This window comes from Rhipicephalus microplus, chromosome 4 (assembly GCF_043290135.1).
Source record: "Rhipicephalus microplus isolate Deutch F79 chromosome 4, USDA_Rmic, whole genome shotgun sequence".
NCBI lineage: Eukaryota > Metazoa > Arthropoda > Arachnida > Ixodida > Ixodidae > Rhipicephalus > Rhipicephalus microplus.
In genome coordinates, this window is record NC_134703.1 from 73,398,341 (window position 1) to 73,423,564 (window position 25,224).

General features: G+C 48.0%; 1 protein-coding gene across 1 annotated transcript; it reads right to left on the bottom strand.

Moving 5' to 3' along the window:
• Positions 1–25,224, bottom strand: LOC119172123 (calsequestrin-2). The gene is made up of 12 exons (XM_037423124.2): positions 24,714–25,224; positions 17,562–17,649; positions 14,617–14,705; positions 14,409–14,514; positions 13,819–13,892; positions 11,925–12,011; positions 11,554–11,646; positions 10,109–10,294; positions 8,229–8,276; positions 1,932–2,079; positions 1,055–1,366; positions 1–157 (listed from the first exon to the last, which is right to left on the bottom strand). Exons 1-12 carry the CDS (start codon positions 24,966–24,968, stop codon positions 129–131), a joined length of 1,515 nt encoding a protein of 504 aa, XP_037279021.2. The 5' UTR covers positions 24,969–25,224; the 3' UTR covers positions 1–128.

Consider the following 25,224-nt stretch of genomic DNA (forward strand, 5'->3'; position numbering starts at 1 on the left):
TTAAAATATACAAAAAGTTTATTCGTATACAGTATAAACGCAGCCGTGCACACACATGTAATAAATTATGCTCCAAAAACAGAATCTCTAACATTAAACGGTCCGCTTGGAATATCCGCAAGCCAGGACTACAGCTCCGTTTTCGCAGTTGTGGCACCTGGAAACAAGCGAACAGAAACGTGTTATCTCTATGAAAGAGCCTGAGTCCACCGTTGCTATAATAGCTGGTGCAGTGAAGTAAAATTGACTGTGTAAAATATACGACACACTGTAGAGAACTAATTATTCATGTTTTTTTTTAGTTGCACAAGACTTACAGTAGAATTAGTATAATTGCTACGCCTTGTTTCTCATGTCACTGGTAAGAGTAGAAGAGATAACATCAGTTGACTTTTTTAACGTTGCGGAAACAATGAGCACCCTACACAACGGCTCGATCGTCATCTAACTGGTCGCAACGGATTGCTGAACACCGCTGAAGAGCAGACACGCATAATAGGGATCCCATCAAAAAAGAAACCCACCTGTATCGATGCAACTTATACATCTATATCATAAGCGTCAGAGAAGAAAGGGGTGAAAAAAGATTATGGCTGCGACTTCAGCCACAAATATTCTCCTACAAGAAATTATTTTGAGTTTTACCTCAGCGCAACGGCAGACATACCAAAGTTTTACCTGCAAATAACGATTCCAGTACGAACAGTCGCATCAGGATGACTATCAACGTCGTCGTAAATTAGCCGCGTATAAGAAAACGTCAATTAAAACGAAGAAAGGGACTTCCTAATGTGAAAGTCCAGCCCTGCAGCTGAAGTACCCAGTGTATATACATAAAGTGAAGGTCGACGACATAAACCAACTGTACGGCCATGGAGTTATTTTTAGGCAGTGTTTTGGGATTTTCATACACATTCATTGGTGATCATTTTTACCATCTTACATGCCTACGCTGAACATCAAACGTGTGCGTCAAACGCCCCAAGCGAGTGGCTGGCACTTCAGACTAAAGTTTCGAATCATAGGAGAATAGGGAGGCGGAAGAGACGACTACCGGAAGAGATGACTAGCACGGCGGGTGGCGACGTAAGAGTCGGGTGCAAGGCGTCTCCGGTAACCTGGCATACCCAGGAGCCATCGTCGCGGCCCCGGGTCAGGCCGCGCACCACGAGGCTGCAGTCGCCGTCACGACCGGCCCCGGCCCACGACAGGTGCGGCAGTCGGGCCAGGCTGGCGCCCACGTTGCGGCCGTCGCGCAGCCACAGGCAGTCGCCGGCTGCCTGGTCCAGCACGGTGCAGCGCAGCTCGACAGTGCCTCCTTCGGGGCCCACTTGCGAAGCAGGAAGCTCGCTGAACCGCCACGTGCCTACGTCACGAAACAAGCACAATAAAAAAACGCGCTCTGTAACGCTCGAAAAAGAAAAACCGCTTCACACTAGGCAATGCATTAAGTATAAAAAGAACCAGACTTCTTTCAAGCCATAACGAACCGCAGGGTGAGTGACGCATTAAACTACTTTGAAGTTGTCAGACAATTTCATTGTTTCCTTGACTGAAGCTTTATGCACCTCACGTAGTTTACGTGACTTTCTGCGGGATAGCTGACCTTCACATCACACCACACATGGCACACACATGACACATCACAAACAAATCGCACACATTACAAATACATCACACAAATACGGCAAAATGGTGGCCATTTGTGTGTGTGTGTGATGTGTTTGTGTGTGCGGAGGGGCGGGGGGCTCATTCGTAGCCGGCGACTTCTAGGGCTCATTTCACAATGAAACATTTACTCAAAGTCCATTTTTCGTGTAATTACAGAGACAAGCGGTCCTCTACTATACTAGTGTTCGCTGAAAACCGTAAGTTGCTAGGTGACCGTGTCACGGCCCCTCTGAGTATCGGTTCCAAACCAACGCCCCTACCTGATTCTCCAGTTCCACCAGGTACGGATGCCGCTCCTGGCGCCGTCAAAGAGGCAAACCAAACCAGAAGCTTGTGCACGTTCTCCTCGTCAGATCCTCGGCCTCCGGTAGCGTTCAGAGTCGACATGTCGAACCACTCGCCTTGATCCTGTAGGCAAAGCCCGAAGAAACAAAATATGTCGCATATAAGAGAGCTTCGCTACTGCAATACTAGATAAACGCAAGTGGCCGAATCTGTATGTTGCATGCTTTTGAGCCATAACATTGGATTTTCGAGATAAGGAATCTCCGAGATAAGCAGTGCCTACTGACGTTTTTAGCCTACTCTATAGAAATCCTAATTGAAATTTCGTTTGACAAAGCTGAACTTCACTATAAGCAGTTGACTCAACATTGCGATCCTGCATGCCCATGTTCCATAAAAAGTCCATTGATTGCAGTATATATATATATATATATATATATATATATATATATATATATATATATATATATATATATATATATATATATATTGTTGAGACGTTTATTGGCGGACGGTTGTCGACGATGCTTGACAGTGACAGTCAATGCGGGTACCGACTCTCTGCACGAGCTGCTCTTCTTGCTAAAAAGGGTAACCCACTAGAAGGCGCTGGAGAGGACGACCCACTGTTCGAAGGCTTCACCACAACCCCGGGTACGAAGAGGGAGCCGCCTGGCGACCTAGCAGCTGGTTACTACGAGCGGGTCGTGGTAGGCTTTGAGGCGCTCCACGTTGACAATGTCGCGCCCTCGACGGCGCATGTCCGAAGATGGTTCGATGGGTTCGATCAAGTAATTTACAGGGGAAGTGCGTTCGACGACACGGTAGGGGCCTTCGTATTTGGGCAATAGTTTTGAAGATAGGCCAGTTGAAGTGGTAGGGATCGAGAGCCAGACGAGCGCTCCAGGGAGGAACATGGGCGCAGTAGTGCTGGTGTCAGCGCGAATGCCTTTTCGCCGCTCTTGATCATGCGCTGTAAAGGTCCTTGCGAGCTCTCGACACTCTTCAGCAAGCTTGGCTGTAGCAGAAATAGGCGCCCACTCTGACGGATCTGGCTTGTACGGAAGTATAGTGTCGATGGTGTGCGACGGGTGCCTTCCATATAATAAAAAGAAAGGTGAAAAGCCAGTAGTGCTCTGAGGGGCGGTGTTATATGCGTAGGTGACGAAGGGTAGAATGGAATCCCAATTTGTGTGATCGGCGGCGACGTACTTGGAGAGCATGTCGCCGAGCGTACGGTTGAAGCGTTCAGTAAGGCCATTCGTCTGCGGGTGGTAAGCAGCAGTTTTGCGGTGAACAACGTTGCACTCTTTGAGAATGGCTTCGACGACTTCAGACAGGAAGACGCGGCCTCGATCACTGAGCAGTTCCTGAGGTGGACCGTGTCGCAGCATGAATCGTTGGAGCAGGAAGGAGGTCACATCGCTCGCTGTAGCCGCGGGGAGAGCGGCAGTTTCGGCGTATCGCGTGAGGTGGTCCACAGCAACAATGGCCCAGCGGTTACCGGCCGACGTTAGTGGAAGTGGCCCATACATATCAATGCCAACGCGCCCAAACGGCCTGGCAGGGCAAGGTAGAGGTTGCAGACCTACCGGCGACAGGTGCGTTGAAGTTTTGCGGCGCTGACATTCTATGCAGGAGCGAACGAATTTCTGCACATAGCGGTACATGCCGCGCCAAAAGTACCGTTGGCGAATGCGCTGGTAAGTCTTCGATACGCCGGAGTGCGCACATTGCGGATCAGTATGAAAGAATTCGCATATGTCAGAGCGCAGACTGCGGGGTATGACTAGTAGCCACTGGCGGCCGTCACCGCTGTAATTGCGTCGGTGGAGAAGGTCGTCGCGAACGGCGAAATGGTGGGCTTGACGACGCAACGCGCGAGTGGATGGAGTGGATGGATCAGTCAGCAAGTCTATCAGTGAGGCAATCCATTGATCCTTGCGCTGTTCAGTAGCAACGGCATGAATGCTAATGGAAGAAACGGCAAGGTGAGACGCTGAGTCGTGGGCATTGTCGTCAGGCAAGGGAGACCGCGACAGGGCGTCGGCGTCAGCATGTTGCCTTCCGTTGCGGTACAGCACGCGGATGTCATAGTCTTGCAGGCGAAGTGCCCACCGGGCGAGACGGCCTGAGGGATCTTTCAATGAGGACAACCAGCATAGCGCGTGATGGTCGGTGACTACATCAAATGGACGACCATATAAATAAGGTCGGAACTTGGTAAGGGCCCACACGATTGCCAGACATTCTTTCTCGGTGACGGTGTAATTAGTCTCGGCTTTTGTAAGCGTACGGCTTGCATACGCCACGACATATTCCGGGAGCCCTGGTTTGCGCTGCGCAAGGACAGCGCCGAGACCGACACCACTGGCGTCCGTGTGTACCTCTGTAGGGGCAGTAGGGTCGTAGTGGCGGAGTATGGGAGGCGACGTCAGTTAACGACGGAGCGTTGTGAATGCGTCGTCACACTGTGATGACCACGAATGGAGAGGCCCGTTACTACCGAGGAGTTTTGTCAGCGGCGATGCGATAGACGCGAAGTTTCGGATGAAGCGCCGAAAGTAGGAACACAGTCCTAAGAAACTGCGCAGTTCCTTGATGGATGTCGGCTTGGGGAACTCGGTCACGGCCTGTAGCTTGGCTGGATCGGGGAGAATTCCGTCCTTGGACACGACGTAGCCGAGTATTGTCAACTGCCGAGCTGCAAATCGGCACTTCTTCAGGTTCAGTTGCAGACTGGCGTCACTCAGACGCGTTAAAACATGCCGCAGGCGTTGAAGGTGCGTTGAGAAGTCCGGAGCGAAAACGACGACGTCATCGAGGTAGCACAGGCACGTGTGCCATTTCAGGTCACGCAGGACGGTATCCATCATGCGCTCAAAGGTGGCAGGCGCATTGCACAGCCCAAACGGCATGACGTTGAATTCGTACAAGCCGTCGGGAGTGACGAAAGCGGTCTTCGGTCGAGCGTCCTCAGCCATAGGTACTTGCCAGTACCCTGAGCGCAAATCTAGAGATGAAAAAAATTCGGCTCCTTGCAGGCTGTCAATCGCGTCATCCACACGCGGTAGTGGGTACACGTCCTTACGAGTGATCTTGTTGAGACGTCGGTAGTCCACACAGAACCGCACAGAACCGTCCTTCTTCGCGACGAGAACGACAGGAGATGCCCAGGGGCTGTTAGAGGGTCGAATAACATCGCGGCGTAGCATGTCGTCCACTTGCTCGTTGATTACACGGCGTTCTGTGGGAGATACGCGATATGGACGTTGCCGTAGTGGTGGTTGTGCGCCTGTGTCAATGCGATGCGTAACAGTCGATGTGCGGCCGAGAGAAGGTTGAGAGACATCGAAAGAAGAGCGGAATTCTTCCAACAGGGCCAGAAGCTGGGAGCGCTGGACCGGCGTAAGGTTGTCGGCAATGGAAGGACCAAATACATCAGCGGATGATGAAACAGATGTAGAAACAGCACTAAGCGTATTGGAACTTCGGCAGTGCGTGTCATCAGGTTGATCCATGACTTGTGCGTCTTCGATGGGTTCCACGCTGCCGAGACATTCCCCTCGCACCAACGTAACACTGTACGGGGATGAGTTCAGAACAAAAATAGTGGTGCTGCCGCGAGTCATTTGCACGGTCGCGAAAGGAACCAGCAAACCTTTTCTGGTGAAAATACGATGAAATGGTGAGAGGAGTGCAGCGGTGTCTGAAAGACTTGCACAGTACGCCGACACCGCCGCGGACGAGTTCGCAGGCACTTGCGTGTCGTCCCTGACGAGTAATTTGCTTGCAGTAGATGGACTGTCGGTCGGCGTCAAAGAAGAGAATGGTGTTAGCTCTATTTCTGCTGGTGCGCAATGAATGACGGCGTCGTGGCGGGAGAGAAAATCCCATCCTAGGATGACGTCGTGAGAGCATGAAGGAATTATGATGAATTCAACGGCATACATCACGTCCTGAATTATGAGGCGGGCTGTACACATCGCTGTAGGGTGAATGCTTTGGGCGCTGGCTGTACGGAGGGAGAGCCCGGAAAGTGGCGTGGTCACTTTGCGCAGTATTCGGCTAAGCTTTGCGTCCATCACGGATACGGCGGCTCCAGTATCTACAAGGGCAGATGCACGAACACCATCCACAAGCACGTTTATCACGTTCGATGGTCTTTCCTGAGGGCTTCCGCAGTTCGACAGCGTCGCAGCCCTTGCCTCGTGGACTGCGACGACTAGTTTTCCTGGTCACCCTCTAGTGGACGTGGCCGCATCGGCGACAGTGAGCGACGTCGCGGAGAATGTGAGCGGCGGGTAGATGGAGCGGGGCGGGACGACGGTGACGTAGGTGGCGGTTGGTCATAGAAGCGGCTCGATTGGCTGGGAAAATTGGAGGCGACTTGCGGTCGCTGCACACGATTGCAGTAGCGTGCTACGTGCCCGACGCAACCACAAGCAAAGCAGATGGGGCGATTGTCCGCAGTGCGCCATCGGTTCGCGGGTCCCATCCATGTCGAAGAACGCGATGGGCGAGCCGGCTGCTGATATAACTGCATAGTGGGCGGCACAAGGGGCACGTGGATGACGTCGGTATATGTAGGCGGCACAGTTTCTCCGGCCTGGGGTCTGGCGATGGTTTCGGTGTAACCAAGAGGGCCAGTCACAGGAATCGGTGGGGGTGGCCTGGCGACAACTTGGGCGTAACTGAGTGGTGTAGATACTGGAGGCGGCTGGTGATATTCTGGAACGACCTCCGCGATTTCCTGCTGAATGGCTCGGCGGAGGGGAGGCAGAAGTGTGCTTGACGACTGTTCAGCACGTTGCGGGGAAGCAAAGGCCAGTAAAGAGACCTGGCGAGCAACTTCTTCACGCACGAATGACTTGATTTCAGCAAGCAAGGCGGTGTGGTCCGGAAGTGTTGACAAGGCCGAGAGATCAGCGTCACGTGGGGGTGGTCGACGGGTCATCGAGCGCTGCCGTCGCAGCTCCTCGTAACTTTGGCAAAGTGTTATGATCTCTGCCACAGTGCGAGGGTTCTTGGCCAGGAGCATGGTGAAGGCATCGTCGGCGATTCCTTTTAGAACATGGGTAATTCTGTCGGCCTCTGACATGCTCGCGTCCACTTTCTTACACAAGTCAAGGATGTCCTCTATGTAGCTTGTGAAGGACTCACCGTTCTGCTGTGCTCGTTCACGTAACCGCTGTTCGGCTTGGAGCTTACGAACGGCAGGACGGCCGAACTCGTCGACGACGGCGGTTTTAAAAGCGGACCAAGTGGGGAAATCGGATGCGTGGTTGTTGTACCACATGCCGGCCACACCCGTGAGGTAGAAAACCAGGTTGCCGAGTTTACCTGCCTCGTCCCAATGATTGGGGACGCTGACGCGTTCGTACATAGCAAGCCAGTCCTCGACGTCGGTGCCATCCGCGCCGGTGAAGACAGGAGGGTCCCGGATGCGGGGAACACCGGAACATGGCGTCGGCGCAGGAGGAAGCGTTTGCTGTGCGGCGTCTTGGTGCATGGTAGAAGGCAAGGTGCGGGATCGTAGCTCCAGGGGCATCAAATGCTAACCGAAGGTGTTAGAAGGGCACAGCACTCTCCACCAAATTGTTGAGACGTTTATTGGCGGACGGTTGTCGACGATGCTTGACAGTGACAGTCAATGCGGGTACCGACTCTCTGCACGAGCTGCTCTTCTTCTTGCTAAAAAGGGTAACCCACTAGAAGGCGCTGGAGAGGACGACCCACTGTTCGAAGGCTTCACCACAATATATATATATATATATATATATATATATATATATAATCCAGCAGATCCTCCGTGAGCGGTCACAACGTGGTTTATTTCGACGTTTCGGCCTAGAGCCTGGCCTTCATGAAGGCCAGACTCTAGGCCGAAACGTCGAAATAAACCACGTTGTGACCGCTCACGGAGGATCTACTGGACTATATGCAACGCTATGGCCACTCAACCACCATGCCTGCCTCTATATATATATATATATATATATATATATATATATATATATATATATATATGAGAACGACTAGTCATATTTATTGAATTGTGCGCTAATTATAACAATTTCACCAAGCATACCCCATCTAGTTTTAATAACAGGTAAGACACATCCCAAACAAAAGTCTTGCACTTTTCAGCGATGTAGACGAACTTTACGGAATCCTTTTCTTGTATTTGGACGTGACAATAAGACTGTGGCGTCGCATGTCAGAGCTGCATGGTGCCATGAAAGGGCGAAGTAGCAGTAATGAATGATTACCGTGACGAGATGAGGCTCAGGTCCAGTTTGGCCAATTCGCTTCAGCATCTGCAAAGAACGTGACGAGAAAAAAAAACGCACAGAACCACCTCAGTTGAGTCAAAAGCTTAGCGACTACTATGTTTGATAAAACTTGGAATTTCCCATCAGTTTGCGACTATATTCGGTTGAGTTGCGCAGTACGTGTCAACGCGTTTCAAACATGCCGAAAATCTATACTCAAGGCAGCCCAACGAAGCAACTGGAATATTCAGACTTTTCGTGTCTCGTGGTCTTTATTATTTTGACGTTGACCCTACGTGAAACAGCATCATTGGGCTGAGAATGAATGAAGACAGTTGAGAGCCCACAGTATCCCACCTTAACCACAGTTTACCTTCGTTCAGCTCGTACTATCTAGCATTCTAACATTCGCAATTGTTTGGCCATATTTAGGCACTATACTAGCCACCACAGTAACCAATATTAGTTCATAATGTCCCAAGACCACGATATCACTACGAGAGACGCCACAGTGAAGGGCTACGGAAATTTAGACCTTCTGGTGTTTTTTAATGTTAACCTAAATCCAAGCACAGGAGTCTCAAGCATTTTCGCTTCCATCGAAAATGTAGCCGTCACAGCAGGGATTCAATCCCGCGACCTGCGAGTTAGCAGTCGAGCGCCATAACCCCGAGACCACCGCAGCGGTGCAGACAATATAAGCCAGAGCTGGTTGCATGCGAGTGAATATCGTCTGCCAGAACACCGCCGACTGCAGTTTACCGACCCTTCACTAAGTTGCCAAGAAGAAACGCTAAAATATGCTCTCACACGCGACATAAAAATGCGTGGCACACTTAGTCGAAGTCGCGAATACTGACAAAGTGTGTAGAGAAACTGAGAACAATTCGAAGAACTGAAGAATCTGTGCACGTAATTGACGTAAATGCTAACACGCGAAGGTCGGGTTATGAACTACCATTTGGGCGTCACGGCCTAGTCAAAGTGCTGGACACGATATAGTGTCACGAACATAGTTGCTCGATTTATACAAAAAGACATCCACCCTCCTCGTAACGCTTGGATCAACATCAAATAATGGGGCACAGTCAGCTAGCTGCCCGCCAACTGCTTCGCATATAACGTCGATTCCGGCAGCCCGTGAGATCAATTTTTTTTTTTAGGGGGCGAAGCTCCTTAAGGCGTGGGTCATGCGTCTCCTGTATGTAGTAGCCACCTCTCGTTTTAGTCATATACAAGTCCGCTGGATGGCGGTACTTGTATATGATGAACATATGATGAAAAGATGCGAGATGGGGGTACTTGGAGTGTTCACTAGGTGGACGAATGGACAGACAGACCGACGTGCGGACAGACAGACAGACCGACGTGCGTACAGACGGGTATATAGACACACACACACGCGCGCGCGCGCGCGCGCACGCACACACACACACACACACACACACACACACACACACACACACACATACATACATATGGATGGACGGACGGATGGACGCCACTGGCGGATGATTCATGGTTTGCCGATAAAACCCTCCGAAGCTTCGCCCCACTCATCATTATTTACTCAAGGGATATGCTGCAATTTTTTTTGCGAAACTATACTGGTATACCACACAAAGCAGAGAAAATGAACCCGCAAGACCCCCACAGGGGGGAAGAACTATCAGCTTTTATTTAGATGTGAAGCAAGCTTTTTTTTATTCCTGTTGAAGTCTCTTAGCCTTTTCAGACCCATTCACCTCCCTTTCAATCACATTTCATAATTGGTCAATCAATTCACTGTACAGTGCAGTCATGCATTCTTTCAGGTCTCATTGGGCGCAGGATCATGACGTCTAATACAGGTATTCCCCAACCCAGAGTACACGTACCGTGTGAGCCGTAGGCATAACAGACGGGTCCACCCAGAGAAGGTTGAAGTGCGGGATGGTGCCGGCCGAAGCAGTGGTGTTGGTGACGTTGCGCAGGGTGCGATGCAGAAGCCGCAGGAAGTAGCCACCCAGTGGTGAAGCCTGGTCGGCTACGGCGAGCACAGTCACACGGCTCGGATCTACCAGCTGCGCACAGTGTGCGACACGTATTGCATATATGACGTGGGCCGCAACATGGCTCACCGAGGTTGCGTCAACCTTCACATTGCTGTAGAACTGGAGCTACGCTGGCACTACAGCACGCTCAGATAAATGAGACAGGGTATTCTTGAACCAAGGTTGCGGCGATTGCTTTCACCGCTGTGAAAAGAAAGCTTAAGTGTTTTATTTAAGAACTATATGGAACAAAACATGTAAATGAATAGCAACGTGAAAACACAATCTGAAAGTGGTGCAGTACTCGCCTTCACTGCTTTTATTCTCTCAGAGAGTAGGTCAATTGCGCGTAAATCAGACTAGACTGAGGAAAACAGCACTTCATCCTACAGCAGTTCATATAACACAAGTAAAACGACACCGTTAAATCATATGATACTTCATATTCGCTAGGGAAGTCATATAGCAACGATTATTAACACAAGTAACCCGTCTATATGCCATGGCCCCAAAGAAAACTCTGAGGATGAATTTGCTAGTGTTGAATCTCTGTGACGGTGCAAACTAAAAAAGCAGCTTGAAAACGCCCAAATAAGTGACTTTTGAAAGGCAAAAGGGAAGAAATAAGCGCAGTTCCCTTACTGCCTCTCTCTCAATGGAGGGCATCTCCACAGTTCTGCGCAGTGGAGGGGGTAAAGAGGGATTAAAAAGGATAGGAAGGAATTAAAGGTATATAGATAGAGAAACAGCAAGAGAGAGAGGCGCAGGGACAGCCACATACGGAAGTAAGAAAGGAAAGATAGACACGGTCTTAGAAGTCCGAGGACGGGGCATTATTCAGCGAGAGCTCTTGTAGGCGTCAGGTGATGGCGTAGGGCGAGCCAGTCGGCCAGAGCTGCGCTGCCGTCGGAGATCGTGGGGGCACAACCGGTCGGCACGGAATCCAGCGAGCCAGTCGAAAACGCCCAAAAGGGCTACGGGCAGTAGGCGTGCGCAGGGTTTCCCTTCAGGGAGTGGAGATTCGCTGCAGTGCACTTTCTCCCATTTGAGTCAATGTATGGGGCAGACAACGGCCGGACTCGAGTCCTTCTCCGGCGCTCCCGTCCTTCCGACTCCTTCTCCGACGCTCCTTCCGCACGCTCCCCAGGAGCGTGCGGAAGGAGCGTCGAGTCCGGCCGTGGGCAGAATTCGCTCACCCCCCCCCCCATTTAAGTGAATAAAGGAGCAGCTGCGCCTCTGCCCCCACCCTTCACCCCCCAGCCATGCGCACGCCTACGAGGGTCACTCACCTCAGGATCGTGCAGATTGTGTTCGTCAACCTTAGTCATGACGACGTGCTTGTGCTGACGTATGAACGCACGGATATCTTGCAAGCTTGCCGGCTGTTTAAAGAAAAGGCATCGTTAGAACCAAGACTACATGCATGATCATCGGAGGGATTAGGAAGGGATTAAAAAACGACTACGTTGCCAGAATGGGTTCTGAATAATCACGCAAGTACATCAGAGCACCAAGCTTTATGTCGGCGGTCTACTTACAGTTACAAGCCCAAAAATACTAGAAAGAATAACCTTCTAGAATGTAGTGGGAAACTTCTCTTTAGCCTTTTGCCGTTTGCAAACAGGGGACGGTCACAAGGTACCCTGAAGATAACACTTACATTCTGTGGGCAAGTGACCGGCTGCTTGACAAACGGACTGTACAGAGCAATCTGTCCAACCGTGTCCAACTTCATATGCTTGGCAACCTAAAGAAACAAAGAAAAAAAGAAAAGATTCCACCTCACTTCACTTGCAAGTCGGCACTGAGCAGTCAGCGACAGGTGTTACAAGAACAAAAAGTCTTGTTTTGGTTCGGTCCGCTAAATCAGACAGGTATACCGAAAACGATATCATTCCCAAACTCCGTGAGGCATGGTATCAAGCTCGGCATGCTCAAGAATCACACGATCTCTACGGAGGCCACTGCCGGACGAAGACCCTCTTGAAGTTTAAAAGAAAAAAGCCAGTTTCGCCGCAAGAGCGAAGCAATGAATGCGACAGCAACAATTCGGAATGTATCGCCGGGATCAGCAAGCAGATCGAAACGCGCAGCGTGCTGCTCGCGCGATTGACGCACGAAAACAACATACACTGCAGGACGAGACCAAACTAATAACGTTTACCGCATGACTCTTAACTCGCTGTGTAAACGAAAACGACGTACGAAACGTAATCACAACTACAGATGAGTGTAAACTAACAAGTGTCCCAATTGTTATACTTCGCAGTATATGAAAATCGCGCTCTTTTCGCAAACGGAGCCTGTGCAGCGAGCAAAGTGAGCATTGTGGGCCCGGCAACTAACGCGATGATTCCGATGACAGCCGAAGGCACACAACTCTTCCCACCGAAGGATAAGCGCATGCGTGCACAAGCGTCTAATGCCCCACCCACACCCCCCTCCCAAGCCGCATTTGCGTTGCAAAGTACGCGTGAGAGATTAGCGCGCGTCGGCGCATCGTGACGAGCTGAGCGCCGAGCTGGGCTTTTTTTTTTCTTTCTTGAGTTTTTATGCATATAGATACGTATACATATACGATGAATGACAGCGGCGGCCGCGGCGGCGACGGCAACATACCAGCCGAGACTATTCATATAATTGCTATCGCAATAAAAAAGAACGTTGAATGCCGTATCACAGTATGCCTAAAACATACAAAGAAAGCTGGCCTTTTTTTAGGTTCCTAAATTTCGTTTTTAATTTCACTAGCTGCCGTTCACTGCTTTCAAGCAAACTCACTTTCAAACTTTACACTATCCAAATTTACCTGGTTAATAAAATGTTTTGACTGAAGCTATAGATGATGCACGAAATGCAGAATCTATTGCACACATCATATTCGCTTTGGTTCACTGATGATAACACTTACTCGTGTTTAACGTCCCGTAACCACGACATGATTATGAAAGACGCGGTACAGCAGAGGGCTACGGAAATCTCGACTACCTTTAACGTGCACCTAAATCTAAATACACAAGCGTCAAGCATTTTCGCCTCTGTCGAAAACGCGGCCACCTCGGCCGGGATTCGATACCATTACCTGGTCAGCACTCAAGCACCATAACCACTAGACCACCGTGACGGGCCTTGCTGTGGTTCAATACAAATCAGGTATTATTATTATTATTATTATTACGTCCCCAAACCACGATATGATTATGAGACACCGTAGTGGAGTGCTCCGGAAATTTCGATCATCTGGTGTTCTTTAACGTGCACGGACACCACACAGTAGACGTGTATTCTACCATTTAGCCTCCATTGAAATGCGGCCGCCATGGCCGCGATCAGACCTGCGACCTTCGCGACACCGCTCCACCACGGCGTACTCCAAATAATAAATTGACCTTGTGGACTGGTACGTAATTTGGGCAACCACAACTCATTGATACAAATGCGCCCTCCTCAAGCGATACCGAAGTACGAACGATAGCACTATGTATAAAATATGCAATAACGAAAATTTATTTGCCACGTGCACATGGAAGGACAGAAGTATACAATCAACTCACATTTCTGTCGAAGACCACATAAAATCGAGCATGGTGACCTTCGGTAATGGAAGCTTCCTCAAATAGCTTGTAATCTGGAGTAAGTACAATAAAAAAAATAAGTATAAGGCATCAGCACGATCTCCACGAGGAAGCTATATTTCACTGTAAAAACGGTATATCCGTTACAGGTTTGGTGAAGCCATTCATTTGCAAGTAAGCATTGTGACGCTCTGGAAAAGGAATTCATGCAGCACTTATTTTGTCGCTCCAAAGAGTGAAAGTACAAGCGGTCATTTCAAGGAACCATTACAGACTGGTGTGAAATGAAAATAGACAATATAGCAGTGATACTACAGCACAAGACTGTCACAGTGTTCTAAGCAACCCACTTTCTGTTTGTTTTCTTAGGCACTAGAAATGGTACCAGATTACTACCATTAGCAGGTCGTTATCCTGTCGTATTTGATCGAACATGTACAGGCGTATTGATGCTATTATAATTTAATGTATAAGCATCCCTGGCTTTCCTTCTCCTTCCCTTTCTCTATTAAAACATTTCTACGATATTGTGTCTCAATGCATAGTGAATAACGGCAGCGAAATCTCACCTGCGGCGCCATTAACAAAGAAGCCAACCACCTTGAGTTCATGCACTTGATCAAAGGCTGTCTTGTCCACTTTGCCTGTGATCACGGATATGCTGGGTTGGGATGCCTGGAGTTTCAATAATATGTCACGCGCCATATGACAATATTTCAACAATATTACAAAGGAAACATGGCGGGCACCTCCACAACAAGAGGTTTAAAAACTTGCCTTTTGAACCCAGGAAAGCAGAGAGGACGCCGTTCTTCTGCCATTGTAAGGGACCGCCCTGCCCTGGCGGAAGAGGAACCAGCTGCCCACTGGAACAATGAGTAAGTCAAAGCGTTACTTAAAATACTACAACGCTACTTTTCACGAGGGTAGGAGAGACAAGAGCATGACAAGACGCCCTGTCATGCACTTCATTATCTATGTTTATAAACAGCGGTGGACGCCGTCCATAAATACGTAGGTTTGTTGTAGCGACATCGCAGCGCATTGGCTCCGCCCAGCCGTCCCAGCTAAAAGCGCGGCACCGGCGTCTGTCGTCACGTCACAAGTGGTACAGCAGGGGCGCAAAAGCCGCCTTCGAGAACAGCGCGTCGAGACACTTCCCGCATGTTTACAAGCAGCGGCCGCAACGGAAAATTGCAGTGGCTGCAGCAGGGGCTGTGAAATGAACATACGAGTCATGTTGACGCGCAGCTCTATAGCATTGAGAACATCGTCAAAACACGAAATGTCTAAATGGCGGGAATGTGGCTCATTTGCAAGATTTCATGGCTGTTGCGGAAGTCTGCGTCGCAAGTGTAAATTTTAATTTGTTAGGTATTGCAAGAACGACATTTCTCAAAGTTCAGCAAGAGGCTATAGGTAGGGTACAGTGTGCTGATTCGCAGTCTAAAAATACATTGCCACGAATTGTTACGGTAAATCTCCGCATATAAAAAATGTGTCAGATAAGTTATTCATGCAAACGACCAGGCTGATCTCGGCGACACTTTCATCCGCAGCACGCTTGCGGTAATGCTACAACTGCATGCTGCGGTCAATGTGTTTACGTGCCAACTGCAGGGTCCGCGGCTCAATTCCTACGCTCAAGCAGAGGCCGTACAGACCGTAAATATACTTGGCAAGTAGCCAAATTAAGTGCTGTTTTTTTTTTCGCAAATTTTCGCAAACGTCAAAACCTCGTGACGCGCAATGCAACCGCAACAGCCCAGCCCAATCGATGCATTTGTGTCAGGTGTACTATCACAGCCGTACACAATCGATAAACCCATCTTTTCATTCGCTGCTGCTTTAATTGACCATTCCCACGCAGAAAAAAACACGTGCTCGATGACCGTATGAAACCTTTAGTACACGCGGGTATAACAAAATCCTTTGGAGCGTCTAAGAGTGCTAAAGTTATATCAACAATAGTAACCGTAAAAAAGTATTCGCACATGGCAGTGCACTATTCACAACAATAACGTGCTTTGAAGTAAACAAGCTCGATATGCCTGCACACAAGGCTTATTAAAAATTAATAAATCATTAAAGCGGTGTGGGACATTACAATGACAAACGCTTGACAGCTAATCGTTTTTGCTAGGTGACCCGCTCCAAAACATAGCCGATGAAGCGGCGTCGAAGGCAAGCTCTCGCGTTTCACACCTGCAGCTAACTTCTTGCGACGGTTATCGTAAACAGAAAAAAAAAATCACAGTTTCACAAAAAGGGTGAATCAATGAATGCGACAGCAACATATATTCGATTTTTTTACGAAGGAAGGCTAGCATCTTTAGGAGCAAAATATTAGGATGACAACAACAAAGCTTGTGCTTATGTGAGGCTGATAGCCGACTCGTTTAGATCCGATCTCAAGCAGCTCTTAAAAAACCGCTGGTGTAAGAGAATACGGCCACTCCAGGTAACTTTTGGCACCGTTTTTTTTTTTTTCGTGTAGAGAGCGCAGCACGTAGAAGCTCCCGCCTGCTGTAGAGGCCCAAGCCGTGCGCTGATTGTTGCCCACGGCAACGATCAGCGCATGGTCAGCGCATGCTCCTAAGAAAGATTTGACGTAACTATACGTTTTTATGCAAGTCCAACTTGCTCTATTGAATCAAGTATGTATTTGCGCCTGATGTAAGTATATATCTGTACCAACGACAGCGCCACCGCATTTTTGTGACGTATGTCGGGTGGAATTCCTATATCCTGTCCTCGTCAGAACCAGCAACGCTTCAGTATTTTAAGTAACGAGGTATCACTAACTAGCCTCGCAACGTGTTTCATCAAATTAATATGCTCGACAGTGTGTAAGCCTTATAAGGCTGCCTCGCTCGTAAAATGGAGTGCTATGAATACGGTGCCCTTGAGCACTGGCGTAGGTGAACGGAAGAAGATAGGTTTAATCGCCTCCCTTTTTTCACCAACAACGTTTCCCTTTTTCACCCGTATACATACGCGAACTCATACAAATGCGAACACGAACATAAGTGAAGTATCGTTCAACCACACCTTCTTCCCACCCCCCTCTGAAAAATATTTCTGGCTACACCTATGTGCTTGAGATATGCGCGATGATACTCGAGAATTACTGCAATTGTCGTGACGCGTTTGATGCGACATTGAAGTGATTGTGCATCTATACAAAACTAACATGACAAGTGTTCTCACAAAAAAAAGTGGGCGAAAATGTTTCGCATCGAAATCAGTTCAAGTAGTAATGCTAGTGCGACTTTTTCCAATAGTTTTGCAAGTATAACGCATGCTACCTACAGCTTCTACGCGACAACTTAAGGCTAACAAAATAAATATTGTGCGACTGGGCACAGGTATGTTTGTATACCAGAAAGGTGCATCTCTGAAGGCGGTGGTCAATAAAGGCATGAACTTTCTTTAGCGAGAAAAAATGGCCGAGCACCACATCGTAAAACAACAATAAAGGAGTATAAAAATAAGGGTCATTGCAGGGTATGATAAACTGTGCATCGTGGTACAGATTCCTTCGTAAGCAGTGGAGTGAAGCATCTTATATATTTGCACCTGGCAAGAGAGCCTGAAATTTCACCTGTATTAATGACACCCGTTCTGGAAAAAGCCCCACGCGCACGTAGAAATGGTTCGCGTTTTCAATACCACCAAAGGAACCGATCAGTAAATAAAACTAGTCACTAAATCCCCCATACCAGTTGTGGTGGGGACGGTCTCTCTGACGATGGATTCGGGAACATCACAGAACTTAACATTGTCTCCTTCCAACAGCTGGGCGGCGATCTGCAAAACACGGAAGCGCATATTTTTGTCATCATTCCTTGCTTCATCGGGAGATGATCTGGGACGGTGAAACAATCAAAAGAGTCAGTGTTGGTTCTACCATCTATAAGAAGAAAAAGGCCACAGCTTTGCCGCAAAGGCGAAGCAATGAACGCGATAGCAATACATTGGAAGGTCCCGCGCGGAATGGCAAGCAGATTGAAACGTAGCCCGCGTTTTTCACGCACAAATGACGCACGAAACGTATACTCACACGTACAGATGAACGCGAATGAGCGCCTCAGTTGTTACTTCGGTGTACCTGAAAAGTGCATCCTTTTCGCAAACGTAGTCTGTGCAGTGACCTTTGTGCGACCGGTAACTACAACAGAATCGATCCGGTGAAAGCCTAAGGCGCACAATCTCGCCACCCAGAGTGTCCATATAGCCGAGAGTGTCCATATAATTGCTATCGCAATAAAAAAAGTTACTTTTAGATGCGGAGCATCTTATACTCGCGCCTTGTAGTGCGCCGTCCGCACCGCTTCTCGAACATTCGACAGCTGACGCGCGCGCATGCGCCGTCGCGCCGTCGCCCACTCTTCCACCATCTGTGCATCCCTTCCTCCTCTACACACCGCGCGCGCTTCACTCCTCCACCATCTGTGCACCCTTCCTCCTCTACACACCGCGTTCGACATCTACAATTCTCCTGATTCTCCAGTGGACGCGCATGTGGCGTCGCGCTTCGAGAACATTCAACAGCTGACAGTGCATGCGCCGTCGTGCTGTATATATACTCAAGGTCGGCGCTCGCTCGCTCAGTTGCCGCTCGTCGGTTGGTTTGTACGGCGCGTCGACGTCCAAGGTCGCGGTGAAATGAATTCCAACGAATCCACCAACACAATGATCGACGTCCCTTCGACCAGCGCCGCCCTTTCGCATACGTGTGTACGTGTTCACTCATTTAACACCCCCTCCTACAACCACGTTAACCAATTTAGCCATCGACCCAAGTAAGTCGCAATTTAACACCCCATTTCACAACCACGTTAACCAATTTAGCCATCGACCCAAGTAAGTCGCACTTTAACACCCCGTTAACCAATTATATGGTCCGCATCCTCCTCAGTGTTCCCCCGAGGGAAGCTGCGGGCAATTTTTTTTTATGATTCCTGATTTGCCTCGCGTATGACCCTCCTTAAAGAGACACGTTAGCTCTCTTATTAGTACTTCTAAACTCCGACGAGAGTGTAAAAAAGTTAACGTGACTCTTGATTCACGTGACAAGTCAGGCTGAAAGTCTGTGCAAGGCTGAAGCATGCGTCATATGGATACAGCAAATTCAGTAACTTTTTGCTGTGCAAGTTGTGTGTAAACGGCGGCTTTAATGAATGCAGCAGCTTCCATTCATTGCTTTTCGGAATACACACTGTTTCAGATTGTTTGCGAGTTTTCCATCGGCAACAATGCGGCTTCATTCTTCCAGCGATCACCTCATTTCTCCGTGGAGAGGTCTGTTTCTAAATAATGCTACCACCAGCAGATACAGGATGAAAACAAACGCAGTCATAACTATACTAAGTAACTTGCAAGACATGCGACCGCGAAAACACTGAACCTAAGTTATTACGTAACCTTAAGGGCCGTCACACGAATGCAGAATCCAATGTAGCGGAGGGTTTCACAAGGACCAACAAAAACTCAATTCCGCTGTTTTATGCCCCAGAGCAAGGATTATGAACCAGGCAGGCAGCGGCAAACTCCCGACTGACTTTGATCTCCAAAGGTTTCCTTACTTGTGCATAAATCTGCGTTCGTGAATGACCTAGCATTTCGCCCTAACCGAAATGCAGCCGCCAATAAGTGTGCCCCACCATAAAATTTAATCCGACGCTCCCGTGAAGGAACCAAGAGCTGTTTTCGTTGGCAAGATATCGCATCCCAAAAAGTAAGTTGTCATTCCACCTACACGAATTTTGCGAAACTTTTAGCTTGGTTTAGTAATGTATGCTAAAGTGTATTTTTGAGATTGGGGGATGGGGGGGGGGGGGGGGGGGGCTTTGGTGGCGTCTGCTGTTGGGCTAGCTTGTCCTGTGTTCCTTATAGTTGTCTTAATATTTGCGCCAATCAATTCCGCTCAGGAGTTTGGGCAAATTAGAGAAACTGAAAACTTGACTCCAAGATCAATAAGGCATCCCTCGCAAATCAAGTTCAAACCAATTTATAGCGCCAAATTAGAGCAGTCGTGGACATAACTGAACGACTTGCCGCCTATACCTATACCCGTTTTCCCTTCACTGGAGAGCCGAGCAGCCCTCGATTGTGCTTGCCGCTTCAGCGGCCTTGCTGTTACTTGGGCACTAAGGCGCGACCATAAATCGTTGGAGATCTGTCGGTCTCTCGGGCAACGAAAACACGTCATGCTGGCAGAGGAGTCGAGCGAGAGTTCGAAGCAGCACTGAAGGTCAACGAGCGCGCGATGGGAGCTGAACACCACCATTATAACTGACACGAAGCTCGCAGATCTCCACAGACAGAGTTATTGGAAAGTGTGTCCCGATTCCTTCTACGCATAATAATGTAGAAATCGGTCAAGAAGAGAGTCATCCGTGTGCTTTCATTTAGACCATTTCTTGTCACATAGGTTGATGAAAGTAAGAAGTACAGATAGGCTGTGTCAGCGACACCTGAAATCTGTTTTGGAAGCGTGCGCACCACCGTAAAAAGAAATAATTGGCAGGTGAACGACAAAAGGAGGTGTAATTCACAGATTCACCATGAGAAGGTGTTAACCGAAGCATTCATGTGTAATCCATTTCGTTATCACGATCATAAATGCACCCTAAAGTGTTATGGCAGCATAGTTTTATCCAGATATGAAAGCGAAGAAGTGTGCCTTATAAAATCAAGGTTTCGTACACCACATCACAGCAAATACGCATGATAAAAATACAACTAAACGAGCGATAGTGTATAGGCCAGCCTTCGAGCGTAAATGAAGTTTAACGCTTCAACACTTGCCTATCGCGTATGTCGGTTCACGCCCCCGACTGACGGCTAGCACTGTAATTTCTTTGTTGAAGCAGATAAGTGTTGTGTTTAATGACTTCTTTTGCGCCGCAGTACGGTCTTTCCCTTGATACGCTTGTGCTGTCTACTTCCCTTCGCGTTTGTTACTTCCCTTCGCGCTTGCTAGTTGATCCCTACGAATCAGCTGAGCTATCTACCATTCAAAGTGACGAAATCTCGGAACATGCGTCATTCCTACAAAAATTTGAAATTGTAATTATTTTTTTGCAACAATATAAGCAATGTTGCGGGAGGGCAGGGAGCCGGTTAAACAGGTTGAGAGTGTCTCGGCCATTTTATACACAGGCGTCAGCATAACGCTGGTTGCAACAGAAAAAATAAAGATTTGCATATACAGTGCGGTATGCATGTGTCACGCACAGTAATAAAGCACGCCTGCGCATGCCACATATATAGGACCTCTTTATACCAATGCATTTTTATTAAAATAAACACGACAATTGCTTAACAATGTTTCCAAGTGAAATGTCAACAAGTTGAAATGGTCTTCGTAGTTCTTTGCGTGAAAAATGGTCTTCGTAGTTCTTTGCGTGAAATTGGTGGGATGTTAAAGAGCAGTTTTTTTCCTAAATGCGAAGCATTTTAGTGAACTTCAGCGACTTTGACCGTATCTATCTATCTATCTATCTATCTATCTATCTATCTATCTATCTATCTATCTATCTATCTATCTATCTATCTATCCATCCATCCATCCATCCATCCATCTATCTATCAATCTATTCATCTATCTATCCATCTATTCATCTATCCATCTATCTATCTATCTATCTATCTATCCATCTGTCTGGCCGCCTATGGCATTTAGCTTTCCTGGCCATTTCTATAATGATATATATCAAAATTGATATGTCATAATATGACTGTATGATGAGCATAACTGACTCGTCATAACATAAAAAAAACCATGACAGGCATGTCATAAATGTCATGATTTACATTTCATTGGCTTGCTGCTCTTGCGGTGGTTTCGTTCACATCACATATTGCAAAACTGGTATGGTACGAGATGACTGCATGGCGAACATAAGTGACAGACCCTGACCTGCAAATCATAACATGCATGTCATGTAAGTCGTGACTACACGCCATGCTCATGCTGCGTTCGCGGTCGTTTCGCTAGCTTCACACATACCGAGTTTGGTATTACGGGACATGAATGGATGACGAAGGAACATGACTGGTGCGAACATGGTAATTGTTAGATGCGTATCATGTAAAACATGACTACATGCTACGCTCATGGCGTGCTCGTGGCCGTTTCGCTAGCTTCAGATATACCAAATTTGGTATCACGTTACGTGAATAGATGACGAAGGTAAGTGACACGTCCAAACATGATAATCATGACATGCGTGTCATGCGAAACATGACTAAATTCTACGCTCATAGCGCGCTCGCGGCCTTTTCGCTAGCTCCATGTTTACCTAATTCGGTAGCACGTGACGTGAATAGAATACGAAGGCAAATGACACGTCGCAACATGATAATCATGACATGGAAGTGATGTACGGCATATATTTTAACTGAATAAGGGCGCGAATACAGACATGGACACTAGAACAGGAAATTGCACAAACCAAGGGCGCGCACTCGCAACTGAAGTTTATTCGAAAGAAAGGTAGGTACATATCACTTCTGCCACATGACGGGGCAGGTGAAACGGCAAAAAACTAAAAATGACTACGAGACACGTGCCTCAGACCAGATCCTGATGAGGTATGAAAATTCATTTTCTGCTAACGTGATGGAGGATACGCCTATACGCATTTGTTCCCACTTCTAATGTGAAACGCCTCTATGAGCTCTCTGGTGGTCCGATCTGGGTGTTTTGATAAAAGAATAGCATCACGAAAAAAAGGGGTCGCCACCACACGAGTTGCAATGTTTGGGCAAGCATGAACAATCTTTTGTGTCCAACAATTTACTATGTTCTTGCAACCTGGTGCTGACACATCTTTCTGTCTGGCTTATGTAGATGAGACCACAGGGCAATGGTACCAAATGTACAACACCTGTTTCACACTTAACATACGACTGCCTATGATTCACGTCGCATCCTTCTCGTTTTCGACCCTTAGTGTTTTGTGCTAGTTTTCTGTCTATTCTGCTACATAGCTTGTTTAATTTGTTTAAAGCCGGGAAAGCTATACCCCAGCGTCGTATCGATTCGCGTCATATGTGTGCGCGCCCTTATTCAGTTAATATATGAACCAATACCAACTAGCCCAATTATCCGTGCTAATGATGTGCGGCATAATTTACGTCCACCTCGTAACGCTGTGCTCATTTTAAAGTGAGATATCAACCTTCCTCATTCGTGCATCGCATATCATCGATTACCACTGTACGTGGGACCTGCCTTTTGTCTTTACTAATAGGATTTAGTAAAGTCGAATGCATTGTGTTTTGCATCGCTTAAGCCAGCTTACTACTAAAAGTCATTTGTATGAGCAATGCGGCTGCACGATTCGCTTCACAGCAGTGCACATTGGGAGAGATCAGAAAATTCCAGCCGAACGTGCCATCGAGCGAGGACGTCACTGCACTACCACCGATGGTTTTCAGTGTTTGTAAGCATGTTATTGCAGTGCTTTTAAAGGCGTGGCTTTTCGGGAAAATGCATGCAGGCTTCGCACAATATATGTAATGGAGGCAAAGAGAGGCTATAACCAAACTGCAATGCCGCTTCTGCTGATGTACTAAACAGGATATGAAGTCAGCGAAGAGCAGAGAGACCTTGAGGAGGATTTCGGTTCGAACGTGACTTATACCGAGGTATTCTCAGAGTTTTTAGCGCTGAAATTTTACACAGGCTAAAACAAACAGACACCCAGCAGCGTCTCGGTTTGTTAATTCCTGCGTTAAACGGTACAGATTTTGGCTCGGCAACTCGGTCAGAAGCAAACACATCCAGTTATTTTGAATTTGAGCGACAGTGAGGAGCAGCCCAGAGGAATGAGCAACGACATAAGTACGCTGCAGTTAAATTAGGAAGGATAGAGAACACAAAGAGCACGGTAGCGCAAGGTAAAACAAAGGAAACGTCAGCGCCAGCGAATGTCGTCGAAAGTTGACAGCTGCATGCGCCTGAAGCTCTCATTCCATATGCAACAAACAACGTTTTTGAAAACGTTGTTTGTTGCACGCAAGAACGACTGTGCATCGTTATCTACTGTTTTTATTGTTTTTTTTTCTATTGTAGACGCTCAAGTAAAATGCTATGAAAAACTACATGTCGTTTATTAAATGAAATTGGAAGAAACGTAGAGTATATATATAGCACGCGTGAGGCGTGATAGGTTATGAAGCTTAGGATACGCCCCAGTCACCCTACCCACCCTGAAATGTGCCTTGAACCTCCTTATTAAATAGGTCATTGTATTGCTTGCTGGCCCAGGCAACATTCGAATTCCCACAGACAAAAACATTTTTTAGTTGAGAAATTAAGCGTCAAATAGAGTTTCTTTTGATGGCACGGTGCTTTGTGAAATGAATTTGAGCTGTTAAGTTTTGCTTATTTTTGGGTACAACAAACTCGAATTCTGTAGCACTTTATTAAAAAAAACGTTGGATATCTCTAAGTTTACACTCTCAAAATAAAACCCGAAGACGATAAGCATACATATATAAAACACATATTTTGTAACGCAAACAGGGTTTGTGTACGGGACAAGGTAGTGATCTACCTTTTGGCGCCTAACGTATACGCATGACATTACAAAAAAAAAATCGAACCCACGACCAATATACGATCTTATGCTAGGTCAGCAAGAGTGAGTAACTTTCTTACATGAAAGAATAGGAGGCGGTCAAGCTACATTGGCAGCAAGATGATGCTGAAAGGCCGCAACAAATCGCGCTCACATTTGTTCGCAATTCCAAAAGAACTGGAGGTTAACAAGCAAACTACACGGTTCATTCAACACGCCTAGCACAACCTCACTGTCGCATACGCTCTCCATCTGCAAACGTTTCTCTGGCAACCTCACCTCGAAGGCGTCCTCGGCTCCGCACGGCTGCTTCCTCGCCCCGGCGTCGCTGGAGACGCGAACCACGAGCGTTGCACCGCTGGTCTCGGCCGCGGCCTGAACCAGGGCCTGGCTGGTCTCCAGTCGGCACACGCGAATCACGCCGTCGTGCGTCGGCACGTCCAGCAGGCCTAACAGGTCGCGCACGGTGCCGCAAGCCGGCGAACAGAGCGCGGCGAGCAAGGCCGCGAGCAAACACGAAGTTGTACTACGCATCGCTGATCCCCAGCCGACTCTTGCGGTGCGCGCACACGGGCTCTCGTTGTGGGCTGTTGTCGCAGTAGCACGCTTCCGAAGCTTTCTTCTTGGTAGATGCACGTTTTCGCGAACAGTGACCGACTGTAAGGGGGGCCGGAAAGTGCTGTCGAACGACGCCTCCTCTCCGCACCGGCGTCCTATCGACTCGGCTCGAGGCACTTGTCCGTTAGACAGTGATAAGAACGACCCACCCGCCCACTTGCGACCGACAACA

What these genes read in the sequence shown, in the direction of transcription:
- LOC119172123 (XM_037423124.2), bottom strand. Translation starts at nt 24,968, where the DNA reads ATGCGTAGTACAACTTCGTGTTTGCTCGCGGCCTTGCTCGCCGCGCTC. An exon ending in ACAATCTGCACGATCCTGAG is followed by an intron (nt 10,295 to 11,553) that starts GTGAGTGACCCT and finishes CACTGTGCGCAG; the next exon opens with CTGGTAGATCCGAGCCGTGT. An exon ending in CTGAGCCTCATCTCGTCACG is followed by an intron (nt 2,080 to 8,228) that starts GTAATCATTCAT and finishes CTTTGCCTACAG; the next exon opens with GATCAAGGCGAGTGGTTCGA.